Source organism: Rhagoletis pomonella, unplaced genomic scaffold, assembly GCF_013731165.1.
Source record: "Rhagoletis pomonella isolate Grant_MI unplaced genomic scaffold, Rhpom_1.0 Rhpom_scaffold_00003, whole genome shotgun sequence".
Lineage (NCBI taxonomy): Eukaryota > Metazoa > Arthropoda > Insecta > Diptera > Tephritidae > Rhagoletis > Rhagoletis pomonella.
The window spans coordinates 88,795,787-88,816,891 of NW_023458557.1; the positions used below are offsets into that span (position 1 = coordinate 88,795,787).

The following is a 21,105-nucleotide window of genomic DNA, read 5'->3' on the forward strand; positions in this document are numbered from 1 at the left end:
TATTAATTTTGTTCACATAACGGTTGTTTGTAACAGCCAAAACGAATCGAGATAGATATAGACAAATGTATACATAACACTGGTCTACAAATTTCAACTTTTTTTCTGCGAATAAGACGGGACCTGGTGTTTCTGAACGGATTTTTCGTGCTGAACACGAATCCGGAGTCAAAAATGTCCCATCACGTCACGTTTTCGAGAAAAAAGGGGTTGAAACCCCTAAAAACAGCGTTTTTGGCCATTTTCGAAAAATTATAGAGCTGAACCCTGACGTGGTACAAATTTTGCATATATCAGAAATTAAAGGCTAAACCGTGCCCTTTCGAATGAGCCCTATGCCGAATTGATCGCGTGCACCCTTAAAGCAGGGGGTGTATTTGTGTTTAGGGGTGCAGGAAAAATTGATCACAGAAAGAATTTAATCTTAAACGATCATAGAAAATTAATAATGCCAAGGTTTTAACTATATTAAAAGTCGCTGATTACGAATCTGCAGTTAGATTTTAAAAATTTAAGATGACGGGTCGAATATGGTGGATATAAAAATTTCACTCCTAGACACAAATACACCCCCTGATCTAAGGGTGCATGCGATTAATTCGGCATAGGGCTCATTCGAAAGGGCACGATTTAGCCTTTAATTTCTGACATATACAAAGCTTGTAGCACGTCAGGGTTCAGCTCTACAATTTTTCAAAAATGGCCAAAAACGCTGTTTTTTCCTGCACCCCTAGACACAAATACACCCCCCTGCTCCAAGGGCACATGCGATCAACTTGGCATAAGGCTCATTCGAAAGGGCACAATTTTACCTTTAATTTCTGACATATGCAAAGTTTGTAGCACGTTAGGGTTCGGCTCTACAATTTTTCGAAAATGTCCAAAAACGCTGTTTTTAGGGGTTTCAACCCCTTTTTTCTCGAAAACGTGACGTGATGGGAAGTTTTGGACCCCAGATTCGTGTTCAGCACGAAAAATCCGTTCGGAAACACCAGGTCCCGTCTTATTCGCAAAACCCTTGTAGACCAGTGTAATTGATCAGGATGAAAAAAGAAATCGATTAAGCCATGCCTGTCTGTCCGTCTGTCCGTCTGTCCGTCCGTCCGTGTACACGATAACTCGAGCACAAACTGAGATATCTCAACGGAATTTGGTATGTAGGTTTCCCTTAATCCAAGGTAGGTTGGTATTGAAAATGGGCGAAATCGGACTTTAACCACGCCCACTCCCCATATAACGGTAATTTCCAGAAATACGAAAACTGCGATATTTTAGTAACTACTGAAGATAATTCACTCAAAATTAATATTTACAATAATTTTTAGACGAAAAATAAGAATATTATAAATTTTTGGAAAATGGGCGTAGCCACGCCCACTTATGGCTACATGTATATATCTTGGTAACCGCTGCACCAATTTCTTCCAAACTTAGCACAGTTGTTGGCCTTCGCATAACATACCAAATGGCCGAAAATTTTTAAAATCGCTCAATAACCACGCCTACTTCCCATATAACGGTAATTTCCGGAAATACGAAAACTGCGATATTTTTGTAACTACTGGAGATTATTCACTCAAAATTGATATCTATAATAAGTTTTAGACGAAAAATAAGAATATTATAAATTTTTGGAAAATGGGCGTAGCCACGCCCACTTATGGTTACATGTGTATATCTTGGTAACCGCTGCACCAATTTCTTCCAAACTTGGCACAGTTGTTGGCCTTGGTACAGCATAAAAAACCGCCGAAACTTTTTAAAATCGGACAATAACCACGCCCACATCCCATATAACGGTAATTTAGAGAAATACAAAATCTTCGATAAATCATTAAATATTGAAGCTAATTTATTCAAAATTGATGCTTGCAACAATTCTTTACCAAGAAATACGTTTATGGTAAAATTTCGGAAAATGGGCGTGGCACCGCCCACTTATGATCACATATAAGTATATCGGTAACCGTTCTACCAATTTGTACCAAACTCGGTATGGTTATTGTACTTGCCACGTGTAAGCAAAACGTTGAAAATTATTGAAATCGGACTAAAATAACGGCCGATTCTCATATAACGGTAAATTTAAGAAATGCTTGAAACTTCAATATTTCGAAATTGAAGGACGCTAATTTACTCAAAATTGATACACCTCGGCTTACCATCTAGCGGAAGGTTTCGGAAGGGTGAAAAAACATATATTTAATACTTGCGCCGGGTATTTAATGTTCGGCTCCGCCCGAACTTAGACTTTCTTACTTGTTCTTTTTATTTTTGCCTTTGCCTTTATTCTTTTCTTTATCTATGTACGTAGTCAGCTTTACTTTCATTCTTGTATTGGCCTTTTTCTAAGTGCTATTCTTTAACCTTTTATTGGCAAATTTTAGTTAGATTAATACCATGTGCATACACACAAGGAGCAGTTGTTTCAGGCCCAACCATTTCCGGTGCGCAATTTCCGTTGCATCATTTCCGTTGCACCATTTCCGTGTGCAATTTCCGTTGAATTTGCCAATTTACTCCCAACAAACCAACCGCCGCTAAGGAAGTTTCACTTCAAAAACCTTATTTCTTGGCGAAAGCGGGTCACTTTTCAACCTACTTCCAAAAAAGGAGGAGGTTATCAGTTCGTCGGAATATTTTTTTATTTATGTTTTTTATGTATGTTACCGCATAACTTTGGACCACGTCAGCCGATTTCGGGGTGGTCCCAAACTAATTTGGTTAAGATCCGATCATTGAATCATGAAATATATAGATATATATATATATATTTTTTAAGTCGTTTTTTTGCTAAAAATTACTTGTTAATTTGTAGTTTTATTGAAAAAATTTGCATTTAGCTTTTCTTCTACATTAATCTATCAGAGAATTACACTGACCCATACATAGGAAATGAAAACAAAAATGCTTTCGATGAGAGCTGCTATTTATTTATGTCTCCTATTGCGATTAACCACGTAGTCAAATCCTAATTATTTGCAACAGATAGACGCGAAATGTACCCATGTTTATTAGGGTGATCCTTAAATGTAGGAACCAATTTTTATATCAGATTTCCTAAGCCTCAACCCCTACGTGGATACTACCATTGTCGAAGATATCAAAAATAAACTAAGTCAGCTAATGCATGCCGCACAGGGTTCAAAGTTCAGGTTACCCTATATGTGATATTCTCGACTTTAGTAGTATCGATTTTGGGTATTAAATTCAAAAAATATCTTTAGTTGTTTGGGTGCATAGAGGCAACTTGCCCCTGCACCCTTTACGACACGCCTTAACCAACTCAAATTGGTCCCGAAATTTAGGTCTAATATCCTTGACTTTAGTAGTATCGATTTTGGGTATTAGTTAAAAAAATTTATATTAATTTTTTGAGTCTCTATATAGGAATATATAATTTGCACCCTGTACGACAAGCCTTAACCATCTCCAATCGGTACCAAAATTTATATGTGATATCTGTTACCGTAGTGTTTCCTATTAAGGGGGTCAAACTGAAAAAAAAAAATGTTCACTTAAATTTTAAGGACCCCCCTAGTGTTTATATAGCTGACTATTTTACTTTAACATAATCAGGCGCGATAGGTTACGTAAAAGGTCGTGGTGTTTAACCTACTTCTCGATATAGTGGTAGCCAAATTGTAATGTTAACATAATTTTATAAGAAAATAAATAAAGGCGCATTCAAAATCTTGACTTCAGACAGAGAGGACATAAAACTTATTTCACTTTTATAAAAGAATTTCGTCACAAGTATTTGTTGAAGGTGGCATTTCTACCATAAAGGCAGCAAAGGCTCGCGCCATAAAAGCATGGTACTCAACTCTAAAGAAACACGAAAAAATCATAGATGTATGTATGTATGTATGTAAATCAAGGTGAAGGTAGTAGCGGCAGCCCAAAAAAAAAACAAAAACAAAAAACTACAGTAACAAATTAAATGTACAATGACAATCAGAACAAAACAAATTTACAACAAACACATAATTTTGACAATCAGTACAATCGCAGCGAAAATCAAACTTCGCCAGTAACACCACCTTATGTCAATTGATGTTCAAGAAAGAGAAAATAAATTTCCTACCATCAAAATTTCAAGAATCAGTTTACAGGTCTCAACAAAAAAATGCTCATATATTTATTTATTCATGAAAGTATACAGCAAATGGAAAGTACTTTTGCAAGCACAAAAGATAAGGAAAAAAAATTCCTCAGATTTTCCATAACTGCTACATACTAAGCTTAAGAAATGAAAATCAATACGTAAAACTACCCTGCAGTGAAAAACCAAACCAGTTAGAAAAAATACTAGTTCATAAACTAGTATGTGCCTACCAGTTCGATATTTTCGAAGAACTTAAGCGTTCAGCGACATCTGCCTTTGAATTGCCAAAGCCTAAAATAAAACGCCTTTAATTGCTTTTCTTACAAATGTCGGCTGTGGCGTCATGTGCAGACTACTGGTTCTGGTTCCGGTTCTGGTTCTGGGATCGCAGGTTTGAGGCCGCTTGGAGGTGGTTAAGATTTTTAAAGTTACATCAATGTAAGTAGGAATAATTATTTCAATTTAAATATAAATAACAAACATATTCAACAATTTTTATGAGCTTGAGGCCGTTTTTAGTGAAAACTCATTGTGGAAAAGCAACAATAATTTGAAAAAATGGTAGAAGTGATAGTTATTTCGGAAATCACCACATTTCCTCATCAGACTTGTGTCAGTAGGATTCGAACCGACGACCACCACTGACTCGGCTTCACTTGTCCTTTCCAATTGGCATCAGTCGGCACAGAAGGGAAACCACGGGCGTGCATTGTTAAATGCTTTGTAAAATCGCTTAAGTAGTTACAGAGTCAAACGAGAAGAAGTTCATATTAAAAAAGAGGTAAGTTTTCATGTCATATTAATATATTTTGCGACAACTTGCGTCGAAGTGGGAAATGGGTTCTTTTCTAGAAACTCAGGAAGGTAAGTTTTACCTGAGTGGCAGATTTATGGGGTTGTTTTCGGGTTAAATACATGGCGTATGAGTAACATTCTTTCTTGCAAATTTTTCATACAAAAAATGTTTGCGCCTTTTAATTTGACCACTCATTCCTTTCATATTTAGCCATCAATGTTATTGATTTGTAGCTAATTTTTTTTTATAAAGAAACATGCTTACATATATAAAAAAAATTTACAAAAAATTTGTAATTTTCTTTTTTTTTCCCGGTTATTGTTTCAATTGATTCAATTTTTAACCGACTTCCAAAAAAGAAGGAGGTTATCAGTTCGTCGGAATATTTTTTTTTATGTATGTTACCGCATAACTTTGGACCACGACTACGATAATTCTTTTTGCATCGGAAAGGTACGGTCTCAGAGGTGGTCCCATACTAATCTGGTTAAGATCTGATCATCGGATCATGAAATTTATGGAGATATATATATATTTTTTTAAGTCAGTTTTTTTTTTGGTAAAAATTACTTGTTTTCATCAAAATAATAAAAAATTTGGAATCATTTATAATTTCTCAGAAACTATCTAGTCAATCGATAAGGGATGTATATACGGTTTACGGAGAATTTTGTGATCTTTCATTTGCCTCATCTCATATTAAAGTCTTTGAATTGGTTCTAATATATCCGTGATTGAGTGGTACCACTTTTTTAGCTGAATAATGATAAATTACACACATCTCAAAAACTTATCTCTAGAAAACAACTAACTCCATTTTCGAAATAAGCGGGCGGTTCTATAAAAAAAATTGTATAGAGGCATCAGTAGAGAAAAAAAAAACCAATTGGTGATCTAGTGACATCAGAACTATGCCACATTAGCCGCCCCTAGCTTTTGTGTTTCCAAATTAATTTTTTTAATTTATTTATTTCTTTCTGTGTTATTTATGCCAAACCATATTTTTTATCCTTCTTAAAAATCATCTAAAAAGCCCAAATTTTTGAGATATTTTTTCAGCAGTTAAATCAAACCTTTAAGTCGGCAAAATTAAACTCCCTAATGATTATAACCTTGATTATAACACCTTAATCTCTTCATTAGATATATCAAAGTTTTATAACCTTAAGTCAGCAATTATTTTTTAACAATATAATAAATACTTGATATTCCGATTCACCATTTGATTAACATTTTTCGCCACCAGATTTACGGCGCCCACTTCAACCGCAATACACAGGTCTTTAACATGATTTCTTAATTCAAATTGACCACAGAGCATCAATGCTAGCTGCATGAGTTGATAACATTTTGCAGATCTACATACAAACACATACATAAATCCAATACAAATATTTAGTATAAATGGCGCAGAAGCAACAAGCAATGAGAAGCGTGACATCATTGATTGACATTTATTTGATATGCCTCTGGACAAGTGAAAGCGATTGCAATGACACTCAAATATCTAAAACATACATATCTATGTCCGTTAGCAAATATTAGCTTATATAAAGCTATAGTTTCGCATAAATATTAATGCCTGTGTCCATTGTTTGCCAGTGTAAAAAATAAAACAGAAAAAGTTCAGAGTTTGCATTGGTCATTGCTTTTATTGCTTGTTTATTGCAATGATTGTTTGTCAGATGACGTGAGGATGCAACTGATACATAAAAAGTAAGCTAAAAATTTGCAGGGTTCTACATGAGTAAGGAATATGCCCATTGTATTTTTCTGAGCAGCGCATTCAACAATGTGTCAGCCCATGTAGAACCCTAAACCTATCGAATCCCAAAACTATTAATATACATCCACAGATGTCTCGAAAGTACTTGATTAGCATCTGCAGCGTGTTGAATAACTCTCTAAAAGAAATAAAGCAATAGGCTATTCATGCATGTGTGGGGATAAATTTAAATGCAGCGGACATGGTACGTTTCAAGGGCGCGTTTATTTGGAAAGCGGACGTGCAAGCATATGCGAATAGAAGTGGAAAAGTTTAGCTAAAACACACACATAAATGTCCTATATTAGCACAAGCATTTAGAAAAAATTTATTTCAGATAAAATCTTCCTTCTCCAAATCGCTTAGAGAGACAAATTTTTTAGAAACATTTATAAAAAATACTAAAAACGTTGCAATTAAGTGAGTAAACGTCATGGAGATTAATTTGGGATTTTTTTTGTTTTTTTAATCTGTGGAAAAAGGCAAAGGCACATAAATTTAAAAAAATTAACATAACCCATTAAAGCAATGTTAAATGTACAAAAGTTGGTATACGATTTATTTTTGAAATCGGAAAATAGACCTAAATTTGAGGATTTCATTAAAAATAAAGTTAAAAGAAGATCTTGAATTATGAAATTTTATTTTAGATGAAATACTTTTTTTTGAAAATATATGAACATATATCACATTTATTTCAGATATTTTTGTTTTGTCGCTACAAAGTTATTGGAAGATAAATATAAATTGGTATTCAAAAGCAAAGCCAAATTTTGAAAATTTTTATTAGATGAAATAATTTTTTAATAAAAAAAAAAATAATTAAAAGCTTTCAAAAGAGTATGTAAATATTTGGAAAATTTATAATGCATAATTTTTTTTTTGAAAATCGTTAAAAAGAAAAATTAAAAAAAAAGAATTATATGAAATTGCAAGAAAGTTTATAAAATTTTGAGAAAATATGTAATTTTGAGTAAATGTTTTATGTTTTTTCAATTGATGAGGATAACCGAATGTTGGAGGCAGGAATACAAAAATCAAAAAAAAAAAAGTTTAAAAGAAGTATTTTAACTTTAGACAAATTTATTTCAGATAAAACAATAATACAATCATTTTAAGATTCCTTATTTAAACTTTTTTCTTCAAATAAAATATTTTTTTTTCATTTGTCAAAAAGTACAAATAATTGATGAATTCATATAAATAAATTTTAAGCAATTAAAAAAAAAAAATTAAGCAAACTTTAGAACATTTGTTTTAGATGAAATTATTTCTTGGAAATCGCTATAAAAATACACAATTGGAGAAATATACAACAAGAAAAGTATTACAAGCCTTTAATATCCATTTATAATGAAATAGTTAAAAACACGAAATTTCAAATGTTTATTTTTAGATCATTGAAAAAGTAAATATTTTGAAATTTCTTGTTTTACTATTTTATTTTTACTGTGTATGTACATTAGACTACAACACTATATTTTAAGACTTCCACCAAAATTTGTGGGAAAAATATCAAGATCTAGGTGAGCTAGACAGATTTGAAAATACCTCAAAAAAGGAGTTTTTTATGGATAGTTTCCTAAAGATTTTTTGTTGGCAAAACAGATTAAGCTTCAAAAAATCTACCAGAAAATATAAAATTTTGCGGAATCATAATAATAAAATTATTGTAGCTGTTTTTTTTTTACTTTTTTCAAATATTATTTTCAGAAAAACGTGAATAGCTTGGCAAAAACTATACCAATTTAGACTTATGAGGTATCAGTGGTAAGGAACTTTTTACACTCTTTATAATTATTTGCAAAGAAAGAACTCACTCACGTCCAAATTTTGTTTTTTACAAATATCAACACATCTTAATCATCTTACGTTTCTCTTACATACTTTGAATGAGTTTATTTGCAAAGGAATAAACGACGTAAGAAATGCCTTATCTTCTACTTTGCCATCGAAATATATATAAAGAAGACAATTTAAAATATTGGTCTTCCAAAAAAAATACAAAACTAAAGTAAAATATTATTTCAACGAAATACGCGACATCAAAAAATTTATTTCGAAAGTATGTATATAAAAAGAAACTGAAACAAAAAATTGAAAAAAATTCACAAATAAAGTAAATATATTTTAAAGGTAAAGAAAAGGTATTTAAAACAGCTACAAGAGAAAAGTGTTTATAGGATTAAATTTTGGATAATCCAATACAAGAACGCATAGTTTTTAAATATACTCTTGAAATTTGCTAATTCAGCAAACTTAAAGTAAAGATAAAAATCCAAAAACTAAATGAAAAATACAAAACAATGTTCTATGTTTTATGATGGTTTTGCTTATAATTTAAGTATTTATAAATCGAATTTGTTTATTATATTAAGCTAGATAATCTTTATAAATTGTAGTAATTTAAATCATGAATACATAAATGCACGCTTATTAATGCCACTTGAACACAAATATTTAAACCCCGTGAACTTATGTATTTTAAATATTTACCTAACTACCAACCATCGCTCTTAATTTAACAACACAGCTTTAATATCATGAACGTCACTTTAAATTGCATCACAACGGCAATATGACCATCAACTGTACGCCACCACTGCCGGTGGTGCAACAATATGCAACCAGTGCCATGGTGCAAGAGCGAATACGCCAAAACATGCAAACGCCCCAAACACATAGTACATACATACATACATACATACATACATACATACATACATAGCCATTGTGCCAGGCATGGTCATGAAACCACGTTTCCCCAGTGTGCACCCCATCTGACAGCAGTGCAGTGAAAAGTGAGATTTTTTTTATGCGGCGTCATGTGCGCCGCCCCGCAGTAGGTCAGCGTGAAAGTATGAAAAAATTGCAAAAAAAAAGAAAAACAAAATGAAAACAAAAATGACAAAGGGCAGCCAGCAAACTTACTCGTCGTACCTACACACAGTAACAAGTATGCACATAAATTATGCAATCTGCTGATGGTGCCGGCGGTAGCGTACACAATAAAAACAACTGTTACACTTTAAAATATTAACGCGGTCAACCAAAAAATCATGAATAGTTTTAAGAATGTCTTTAAGGTTAGTCGTCGATCGATATTTCGCAGTGCATTGGATAAATTTATGCCTGGCTGCTTGGGTACGGCCTTTCGCATTTAATTAAAGTTTATTTTTGACTATTTTTTTATTTTATTAAATGTTTGTAGAAGACTTTCGAAAGTAAAGTTTCAAGGTTACGTATACGATGTGGGGTTTTTTTTATAAACCAATGAGAACTGCGCGTATGATGAGTGATATCGTCCTACCATTTTTTAAAAAAAAAAAAAAAAAAAAAATATCTAACTCCTCGAAGTGAAAATAGTCATTGCAAATTTATTGCTAACAGACATAACTCGCTGGCGGAGTCAACGTATGCTTTCACTGTCATTTATTCTGTTATTCATAACGCGCTTTTTTGGCAAATTTATTGGATTACGCCTATTATGTCACAGTTTTTCAACTGTTAACTAGCCGGTCCGCAAAAAATAGTAGGTCTTCTTTAATTATTTACATATATTCCATATATAGCCAGTATATAGTTGTATGTATATTTTTAGTTTGCGCAGACATATTGCATTTAGTTCATATGCGAGAACCGAGTTAAATATATTTGATAAATTGAATATACTTGGTAGGGACATAAAAACTCTCATATAAATCTTTTGCTATAAATTTTAAAATAACTGACTGAATTTTGTCTTACGTGTTTATTTATATACATATATCGATGGTCCTCTGCAATAACGACACAATTCAAAATTCAAAAATAAAAACTGTTAGTAATGTTAAGCGGCGCTTGTCTTTAATCCATGTCTAATCCATTTCCACTCCTTACTTAAGTAAGCAGTAAGGATTACTAAAGTAAGTACTAAAGATTAGGCATGGACTGGATAAAGATTAGTGACATGAGCCACTTAAAAGTAGTAAGGGTTTTTATTTTTTGAATTTTGAGTTGTGTCGTTGTTGCATGGAACCATCGATATTTAGTACATATGTATGTATGTATATATATGTAAGGCACATTCGACATGCCCACCTTAGGCCTTCACTCATGTCGTAAGTCGGTGTACCGGTCATCAATAGCCTACGTACAGATCCAGCGGGTTAAAATCAGGATTGCCAGAGCGTCATTAATCAGAGGAAATTAATGCTGCCAAATTGTTTTGCAGCCAGGTGTGGGTGCTTCTAGGTTTCCCGCTGAAAAGTCCATATCTAGTTTGGTCAACAAATGTCGGGTACGGCGTCTCAGGGCTTTTTAATAAAATTCGACTCATGGAATTTTGCTTGACATTCGTCGCTTGGGCCATAATTTCCTGATTTCGGAGTGGATTTAGCTGAACTCAGCTATGATGACTTGCGGCGTTCAAACATTGCATGAAGATGCCCGCCTGGTGGTGGTCTTTAACATCTGCAGTCTACTCAAAGAGTTATATGCGCCGGTAGGCTAACATGCCATTAATAACGAGTAGGAGAGCATTTTAACAGCAAAACGTTCTTATTATCTGACTACTCCATGGTGAAAGCTGAACTTTCGTAAAAACTTCGAGCTTTGACGATGTCAATCATTTACTTCCAAGCAGATGATGTTCGAAAATTTTTTTGGATGAACTAGCAACACTTAAAAAAGTCCAAAAATTAACGGTACCTAGGACTTACTACCTCAAACTAAAACTGAATGGGCTAAAAACTCAAAACTGTTCGAAATTTTTAAGAAAGTTTTGTTTTTTATTTAAATATTGCACAGGGACTGAAACTTTGATTTGTATGGTTTCTGTCAAAGAACAACTTATATTTTCATAAAAAGTAATACTTTTAAATAATTTTCCAAAACTTGTCAATATGTGAACGTAGAATAATTATAATAAGCCAGCCAATAGTTCGTTAGCTGTGCACACACGACTTGTATGTGAAAGCCGAGTAGCTCCCGGAGACTCCCGTGTACACCACAATTCTATATATTTTACGGCCCAAGCCTATCGAAATTACCCATATCCTTAGCCTGCTGTTAGATGAGTCACGCGGCAATATGTTGTCGGTTTAGGCAGGTTTTAGTAGGCTGCGACAAAAAAAAAAAAAAACACCAAGTTTTTGTGAGTAGGTATACAATTTTTAGAGTGCTTACTTTAAAAAGGGTTATTTTAAAAGGACCTAGGAAGCGAGCTTCATTAACTAAACTTAGGGCAAGTAAACATTAATTATGTGTGTCATAACTCAAATAGTTCCAGCTAGCTCCTATTATCTTCCAAGTTGGAAAATCTTAGCTTAAACGATTTATGCTTTTCTCGTTAAAACCAGTATATGCTCTTAATTACATCCAAGGCTGGGGGCGTGGTAGAGCGTTGACTTTAACCCATTTTCATATTTATTCATTCCTACGTGCCAAATAGCGCATATACGAAATTTCAGCGAATTTCTAGTACGGCCGCAGCTCATATGGGGACGTCCCACTGTGCGACGCGGGTATATACATAGACAAATTTTCGTTTCCAAGTTTGTGTGGAACGTTTTACATTTAAAAACGATTTGACTCAGGTTTTGCACCTATGTACATACAATGTTTATTTAAGTTTTGAGAACGAAACTTTTCAACTTAACTTCTAAAATCTACATTTTTGTTTTTGACATGCACATTATCAAATCGCTTTAAAAGCCATAATTTGGTAATTGAAAATGTGCATATTCAACTAAACTTCTAAAATGTAGGAATGTCGTTTTAAAAACATGCGTTTTCAAATATGATAATAAAATGATATTTTTATTAAATCACAAAATGTCATTTGGTATATACATTGTACAATTTTTTTCAATTTTTTTTTGATGTATACATATAAATAACTTACAAAACTTAATTGAGAAAAGACAGGTGTTTTACGTACATATATTACATACAAAAACATACAGATTGTCTTTCCTATCTTCCAAAATGCGGCTGATGGTTTTGCTTCAAGCTGGTCAGATCCTATAATTTATCATGAGAAAATTTCAAGTTATTATTTAATAAACCATAGGCATTTTTTGTTATATATTATTCTTACCAAAGCTTTTTTTTCGATAAAATATGACCACCATATCAGGGAATGTCTTCTTTTTGGGTGGTTAGAATGGCGATAATATACTTCAGCACCTTTTCGGAAGTAGTAAATGATATTGAAGCTCGAAGTATCTTTTCTTCTACACACAAATTTTTCGACAACTGATGCATACACATGAAATGTTTTTCATTATAAGTAGGTTTCTTAAATTCTAAAGCAAAGCATTTTAGTTTTAATTATTTTTCGTACTTAATTGACTAAAAATATACTTACATTTTTATTTTAAAAGTGTTTCGTTTTATTTTATTTGTTGAAAATTCTTTCGCACAGATAGCTCCGACTACAGAGATCGATTTGTTTAGCAAGTATTCTCAATATATTTCGTCTGACATTGGGAGACTTACTTCAATTAACCGGTGAATCAAGTTGAATTTGATTTTTGAAATACCTGGCAACTTTCCCAAAAAAAGTTTTAAACTAAAGCCTTTTGAAACTCATTTAGATTGATAAGCATCTCTTAACAATGCATTTAACTTAGAAAAAAGTTTTAATTTAACTTTTTAAATAGCGGTATACCCTTTTCAAATAACTCGAAAATGTACCAAATAATACCTACAGTTTATGATTTCCTACCCGTTTTCCATTTGACACTCATATATTAATACTACATATAACTTGTGCATAATTTAATAAAATTGGAGTTTTCAAATGGATGGCAGCCCTCCTCAAAATATTTTCAAACAAAAACCCCTTGTCGGTGATACATATGTATTTCAATTACCTAATTGCCTTAGTTTGAATTGAATTTAATTTTTTAACAGGATCCAACCCCTACGCATGTAGTTCAGACATAAAGCTTTTTAAAACACATTTCGTTTGATACCCATATTTTAATAACTGTAATAAATAATTTTGAATTAATTTTCTCACAGGTGGCCCCTCGAACGCTCGTTGCAGACCACATGACGTTAACAAAAGAAGTGCTTTCGCGTATGATATAAGTATTTTTCTGCATAAAAATGGACAGTTTTTTTAATATTAATCTCAATATTAATCTCGATCTCAAACTTAATCCTAATCTTAATTTTAATTATGACCAACCAGCCCCGCCATTCCATACCTTCTTCTGTCGGTTTTTCGTTTGCAATTAGACTCCAACGAGTCAAGTGTCGCTTTTTCGTTACATCGATGATTGCATTAGCTCCCAACTGAACGCAAAGAAGTTTCACTTCAAAAAGCGACTTCTTTTCTTCTATACAGTCCAACAAATTTTATTTACATTTAAGAGTCTTCTGATTAGTTAACAAATTAAAAGTAAAATAACCTTGTAACTACGCAAGCAGCGAACGAATCAGTTTGTTACGTGGTTCTGATAGAAAATTTTACTCTAATTGGAATCGCTTACAATAAAGTTAGTTACTAACAAGTGATAGCAAGATACACAACAAAGAGTCAGCGCCAAAACTTAATTGTACACACGAAAACTTATTTGCGCACAAAAAGGGGCAAAATCTGGCGGTAAATTATACGAAGTGCGTGACATACGCTGCGTATACGTAACCTTGGTAAACATTTATGTATGCATGCAATTGTGTATATACAGTTGACTACTAGCATATGCGTGCGTGCATGTGGGTGGCTTATTCACCAACCAGCCAACTAGCCAACCAACCAACCAGCCAACCAAATAACGCTAAAACATACGCTAAGTGGTCGCGTTAACTAACCAACAAACTTTGGAAAACAATACGAAACATGATTGCAGTTATCTTCCACTATTACTGTTACTATTATTATTTGTATTTGGCTGTTGGCGGCTGCTGTTGTTGCTATACAGCGGTGCTGTGTTAGTAGCGCTGGCGGCATTTGTTTCATTCATTTATTTTTTACACGATTTTTGTTGCTTTGCTTTTGCGATTTTTGGATAGTAGATACAAAAGTTTTTGGCAACATTTGTTGCCAATTAGTTTTAATTTATCTTGAGTGATTAATGAGCTGTTTGATTGTTGCTGCAGTCGCTGGTTGTACTATTTAGTAGTGCTTATTTACACGCATGCAATTTAGATTGCACGACAATTACACGCCATCGAACTAGCATTAGTTTAGTAATTTTTCTGGCAGCGCGCATTATTTTTATCTCCACACATTCGTAATATTTACTTTTACGCACACCAACATACTCGTAGGCACATAGATACATATGCACATACAAGTATAGGTACATGCGTATATGTATGTACATATGTTGTTGTAAAACTAGGCCATCGCTATTACATATCTATCTATGTGTGTATGGCTATACGCTTAAGCTCATATTAGCGAGATTTCATTTGCACAGGAAATTAAAAGCGAAACTGTACGTGGCCAGCGGCATCCAATTCACGCAGGATGAAATTAATTGTAATTTGTGTTAAATGCTGTTGGCTTGCATTGTTTTTTCGGAATTCGATGTTGGCCAATAAACGCAATTTTGTGCTTTTTTGCATATACCTGTATGTATTTATTATATTTACAAATTCACTCGGCAGATTTGTTTCGCTTAATCACTTTAAACACTACATATTTACCCTCTGTTTGATGTCTGAAAGTTTTTAATTTGCAATAACTGGAGTTCATGTATGTTCTCTGAAGTAAAGGAAAATTCAAAAAGCAAAATCGTAGTAAGTGATTAAGCGTCACATGTCTCTCATCCTTGTCTAATGCATGCCAAATCTTTACTACTAACTTAAAAAGACTCGGACTACATAGACAGGGATAAGAGACATGACAGTGGTAATGGTTTTGTTCTATTTAATTTTGGGAAGTGTCATCACTCGCGAAGGCAGATACCCTAACGTGGTGCGAGACCTTAGTAGATTAGCTAATCAAAAGTTATCATGGGTACGGGTTAACTACCAAAATACAGGCATGTACAGACCAAAAGCATCTATCCTCTTGATTGGGGCTGTAAAACTTCATAAATGTCATAAAAGAAATTTTTGCGAATGCAACAGTGCATACATAGCCTGCATTTAGGCGCTTGGTGGACTAAGCAGATTTTGTTGAAAAATGCTGTTGAATTAAATTTTTGACCAATCCATACATCTTTTTATTTGCTTACAACGAATTTTATAATAGCTCGTATATTTTCATAAGGGTAATTTCTAAAAAAAGTGTACATGGCGGTATTTTGACGTAGAATACGTCTTACGTTTCGATATGGAGGCTATGCTCAAATGTTGTAGTTGTAATTTTTTGCGCTTTACGAAAATGCTTATTGCACGAGAACTGATAAAGCGATTTGAAAGAAAAGTATGGCGTTTCAAAGACATAATTCCATACCTATCGACAGATTAATTTTTGTAAGTCACCAATTCAGTTTCTGTTGTAGAAACAACGGTAAATATTTGCTCAGTTTGGGGTAAATTTTGAGCTTTTAAAGTGCTCAAGCAACTTACGATTTGCAGGTTAAACTTTAATTTTCGGGATCTAGGTTCTTTATAGTGATAGAAATATTATCGTGTACAAATTTTACATAACTTCAACAAATATTGAGCATTTTAATGTGAAAATCTGTTGAAAAAATTCGCAATTTTTTTTTTTATTTCTAAAGTGCTCGAAAACCGCTCAAATGATTTTGTTTTTGTTTTCTTTAATAAAAACTCCAGATATTTCCTTTCATTTGGTATATGGGCAGTATTGGTTGATATCTTCTAAGTATGATTATTTATTTGATTCAAATAAAGCAATAATTTTCCATACAAAATTAATTCGTCATCATTTTGCAAACAAAAGTATATGTATGTAGGTACTTTGGCTTTTGCATAACAAGTGGCGCAATATTTATAAAAGGCAAAGGTGAAGGGGAATATGTAGATGCAGAATATGATAAACACAAAAGTAAAAAAAAAAGATAAATATAAAGGAAAATATGAGGATGAGGATACCGATAAAAGTAAGGATGAAGATAGAGGAAGAAAGATTAAAGTAAAGGTAATTATAGAGAAAAGTATACAGATAGAGCCTCAATCTGGGGACTCTTTTGGGATTTTAAAGATTTTCGGAATTCTCTATCGATATTTTATCGGTATTGTTATCAATATTTTTTATCGATTTTGTTATCGAAATTTGTATTGATATTCTTATTGATTTTGCTATCGATATTTTCGGAACTTATCGATATAATAAACGATATTTTTTATCGATTTTGTTGTCGATATTTTAATCGATTTTGTTATCTTTTTTATAGATGTTTTAATCGATTTTGTTATTGGTATTATTAAAGACTTTGTTATCGATATTTTTATCGATTTTGCTACCGATATTATTACCGACTTTGTTATCGATATTTTTATCGATATCGTTATCGATTTTGCTATCGATATTATTATCGCTTTTGATATCGATATTTTTTTCTTAGTGTGTGGTTTCGTTTGTGCTCATAACCATACCACGTGTTCTACGTTTAAATTTAGCGGGTGTGTCTCCGATACGGCCTGCAGACCAAGACGAAGGTGCTGGACTGTTCCTTTTTTTATATTTTTTGGAGATTGGTAGGAAAATAATCCTCTGAAATCGTCTACTGACGTGAAAATTTGTGCAGAATACGAAACTGCTTTCAGGCTCTTCAAAAATTATTATTTTTTGTTATTTTTGCATTTTTGTAAAATATTTTCGAGAATGTCACTTTCTTAAAAGTAAGCTAAAGGAATCAATAAGTTTAGAAACTGTTAGGAAAAAGTATAGGTACTAACCAAGGCAAGCAGCTGAATTGTTAAAGTCTATTACATACAAAACAAATGATTGAATAGCAGCTTTTGAAACCTTCAAAGCTGCACCATTTTTATTTTTTTTTTATTTCAATTATTATTTTTTTTTTATTTCACATTATTTATATTATTTATGTCCAGGATGTTTCTGTTTTCTTATGTGGAAGCAAATGGGACAAAAAAAATTCTAAAAAATCAAGCGTAATTTTTAGCCGTTTGAAACTTGCACTTTGTTCTACAAGAATGGAACGGACTAAAGACTGCATACTCACTATCTTTCTAGGAAATTTAATTAAAAAAGTTAGAATTCTTACGAAAGTTTGTTGTGTTTTTTTAAATATTTCAAAAAGTTTGAAACTTGGATTTACGCGGGTGTTGTTAAAGAATGAACTATGTGTTTATAAACAAATAACCAAAATTAAATAACAACTAAAATAATATGTTAAAACTTGTCAAAATGTGGTGCGGCTATAATTACTTCGACCACTATACTTCTTAACCGTTTAGCGCCTGAAGCTAAAAGCCGGTTATTGTCCGCACCCTGGTTATACAGACTTATTAGAGCCATTTCAACAATATTGGAGTGGACTCTATGCCCATGTACACATTCGCAATTGGCAAAACAAATGTGTAAAATGAATGAGAATGCAAATATTCGCAACATACCTGGTATGGACATATTATTGTATAAAAAGTTTTTAAGAAAAAATATTTTTAAAATTTTGGTATGGCTTGAACGCCATATTCTCGGTAGCAAAAATAATAATGTTTATTGGCGCATCAGCCTTAATGAAGCACTACTGAATAGCACTTCAAATATATGCAGATTTCTTCGGATTTATTTTTTTTTTTTTGTACATATAAAGATTTAACCTTGCGGGGAAAAAATTGTGTGTTAAAGCTTTAAAAACTGTGAAGTTTTTTGCTTATTATTTTTTCTGTATTCACAAATGGGTATGTATTCGTGTCCGTGAAATTTACTACTTATTGTATGCTTTTGATTTTCCTGTCGATTGAATATGCCCCGCAGGTAAGTCAATTTGACCTACTTTCCCAATGGGATACACGCAAAATGCAAATTTATTCATATAAAGATAATCAAATTTATTTATTATTTAGCTGAACAAAAAAAACATAAACGAAATCACTAGGCGAAAAGAAACAAATACAGAGCGATTTTGGTTTGAATATAAATTCTGTACTACCTACCAATGTATATAAATGTATATATATTTTATGTTCATATGAAATATGACTACTGTATATCTTGCAGCACTATTCCCTGTGTGGAAACGCACTAGTGCTGAACTAGTTCGGTATCGCAAACAAGCCACCGCAGCATCCCATTTTTGATAGTTCCGAACTATTTAGTTCTAAATTCGACAGATGAGATCTTGTTGCGTGCCTTTTCTATATGTAGTTCTGAACTAGTTCTAAATTCGTCACCTAAGATATAGATTTTTAATGAATTTGATATTCTTTTAATTCTTTTGAACCAGTGATGGGCACACCTAAACACTTTTGTATTTGAAGTATCAGTTTGAGTACTAAATACTCATACTCTTAGTATTTAGAGATGTTTAAATATTCGAGTAAAAGAACCCAGTTATTTATAGGAGTTGCTAACTACTCAAATAAAAAATACTTAGACATTTAGGAGCTGTTAGGTATTGAAGTAAAAAAGCGGGTTTATACCAAAGTACAGAAAATGAAAGTATTTAGCAGGCGCTAAATACTCTGATCAAAAGTACACCGGTACTTCTGAGATACAAAATGCTTTCACTAAAGTTCCAAGGCATGTACTTAGTCGATGGCTAAATACTTTCAAAGTAAATACTTTTTGATTTAAAAGAAACTTCAAAAATTAACAACTTACCATACACTCACCTCAACTTATTTTATCACAACTCACTTCACCCCACATCAAAACAACTCACCACATACAAGCTCACTACACCTTACTTAAATTCACCACACCTCATCCTATACTCACCACACTTCAATTTGGGAACCAGTATCTTAGGACTAAATCAGGATTTTCGAGGGATTGGGGATTATCGCGGCTTATTCGGGATTATCGAGACTAAACTCATCACACCTTAATTTGGGAACTAATTTGGGATTTTAGAGTTCCTTGGGACTAAATCGGGATTTTCGAGGGATTGTGGATTACCGCGGCTTATTCGGGAGACTATTTCTTAATCCTCGGGTTTATTTCGGGATTTGCGAGACTACTTCTAGATTCCCGAGACTATTTCGTGATTTTATAACCTATTTCGAAATTTTTGGTTATTTATCGATATTTTTTAACGATTTTTCATCTATATTTTAATCAATATATTTATCGATATTTTAACGGATATATTTATCGATCTCGAGGGAGACTCGAAAATTTCTAAATAGTACCAAGATTCCTAAAAATTCTAGAAACCTCGAAGAGGTCTCAAAATAGTCCCGACTTAGTCCCTAGAATCCCGAAAATCTTGAAATAGTTCCGAAAATCTGTAAGAAGTTCTCTACACTCCAAAGAAGTCGCGGAAATCCCGAAAGTCCTAAAACCCGAAGTAGTCTAGCAAATCCCGAAATGGTACCGAGAATTCAGAAATAGTCCTCACAACCCCGAAGTAGTCTCGAAAATCCTGACAAAGTCACAAAAATGCCGAAGTAGCCCCGAAAATACCGAAATAGTCTCTAAAATACTAGGCATCCCAAAGCAGTTTCGAAAATTCTGAAATAGTCTAGAAAATTCCGAAATGCTCTGTTTTTACTCTGAGTAAATAACAAGTATTTAGTATTTAGTGAAGCCACGTACTAAGTATGTTTGTATACAGTATTTAGTAAAGACAAGATTTAGTTACTATCGAACTGGTTCGTTTTTGGCGATAAAGATCTGGTACGGAACTAGAAATATGGCTAACTAGTTCGGGCTTTCCCTGCAGGGATTCTCCACCTATTAACTGCTGAGAATATTCCTTGCGATTATACACACATATGTAGTTATTTATATAGATAAAATACTCAAAGCAATTTTCAGGCAAACTTACAATATCTAAATAGCTTAACTCCATAAAGTACATCTGTATCTATCCACATACATATACATATGTATGTATGTAGTACTTACTATTTACTCAATACAGTTTCTTATATACATTACTATATAACTATTTATACTATACAGATTTATGCGCAAGTACTCACCCACAACATCCAGGTAACCAACTTGACTCTTCATCGGATCCGTATTTATCTGACACATATACCAGCCTTTGTCCGATTCTTTAACATCACGAATTTTCAATATCCAAGCACGTTTCTCAGCATGAGTTATGCTCATTCGATGGTTTTTCGTTATTACGTGATTTTGTATCGTTAGTATCGTTTGTGTATCGACACGCAGCCACGCAATCTAGGCGGTAGACAAAATAGCAAATAAGTATGCAAGAGGCGACAAGTATGTATCAGTGTGTCATTGCGGAGTGTTGCGTAGGTGTGCGAGTGTGCGTGTATGCGTTAGTCATGAAACGTGTCAACCCGTTCGCCACAACCCATTCATTTTCATATTACCCAAACACATCGTATGACCAGGACAGGGTAGCCGCAACACGCAGA

General features: G+C 33.1%; 1 protein-coding gene across 1 annotated transcript in view; it reads right to left on the reverse strand.

The window, feature by feature from the left end:
• Window positions 1–21,105, reverse strand: part of LOC118736408 — a 117,379-nt gene that overhangs the window by 7,786 nt on the left and 88,488 nt on the right. Inside the window, exon 4 of the mRNA XM_036466501.1 lies at window positions 20,695–20,902. Within this exon, the coding sequence (XP_036322394.1) occupies window positions 20,695–20,902 (208 nt within the window). The remainder of the gene's footprint in view (window positions 1–20,694; window positions 20,903–21,105) is intronic.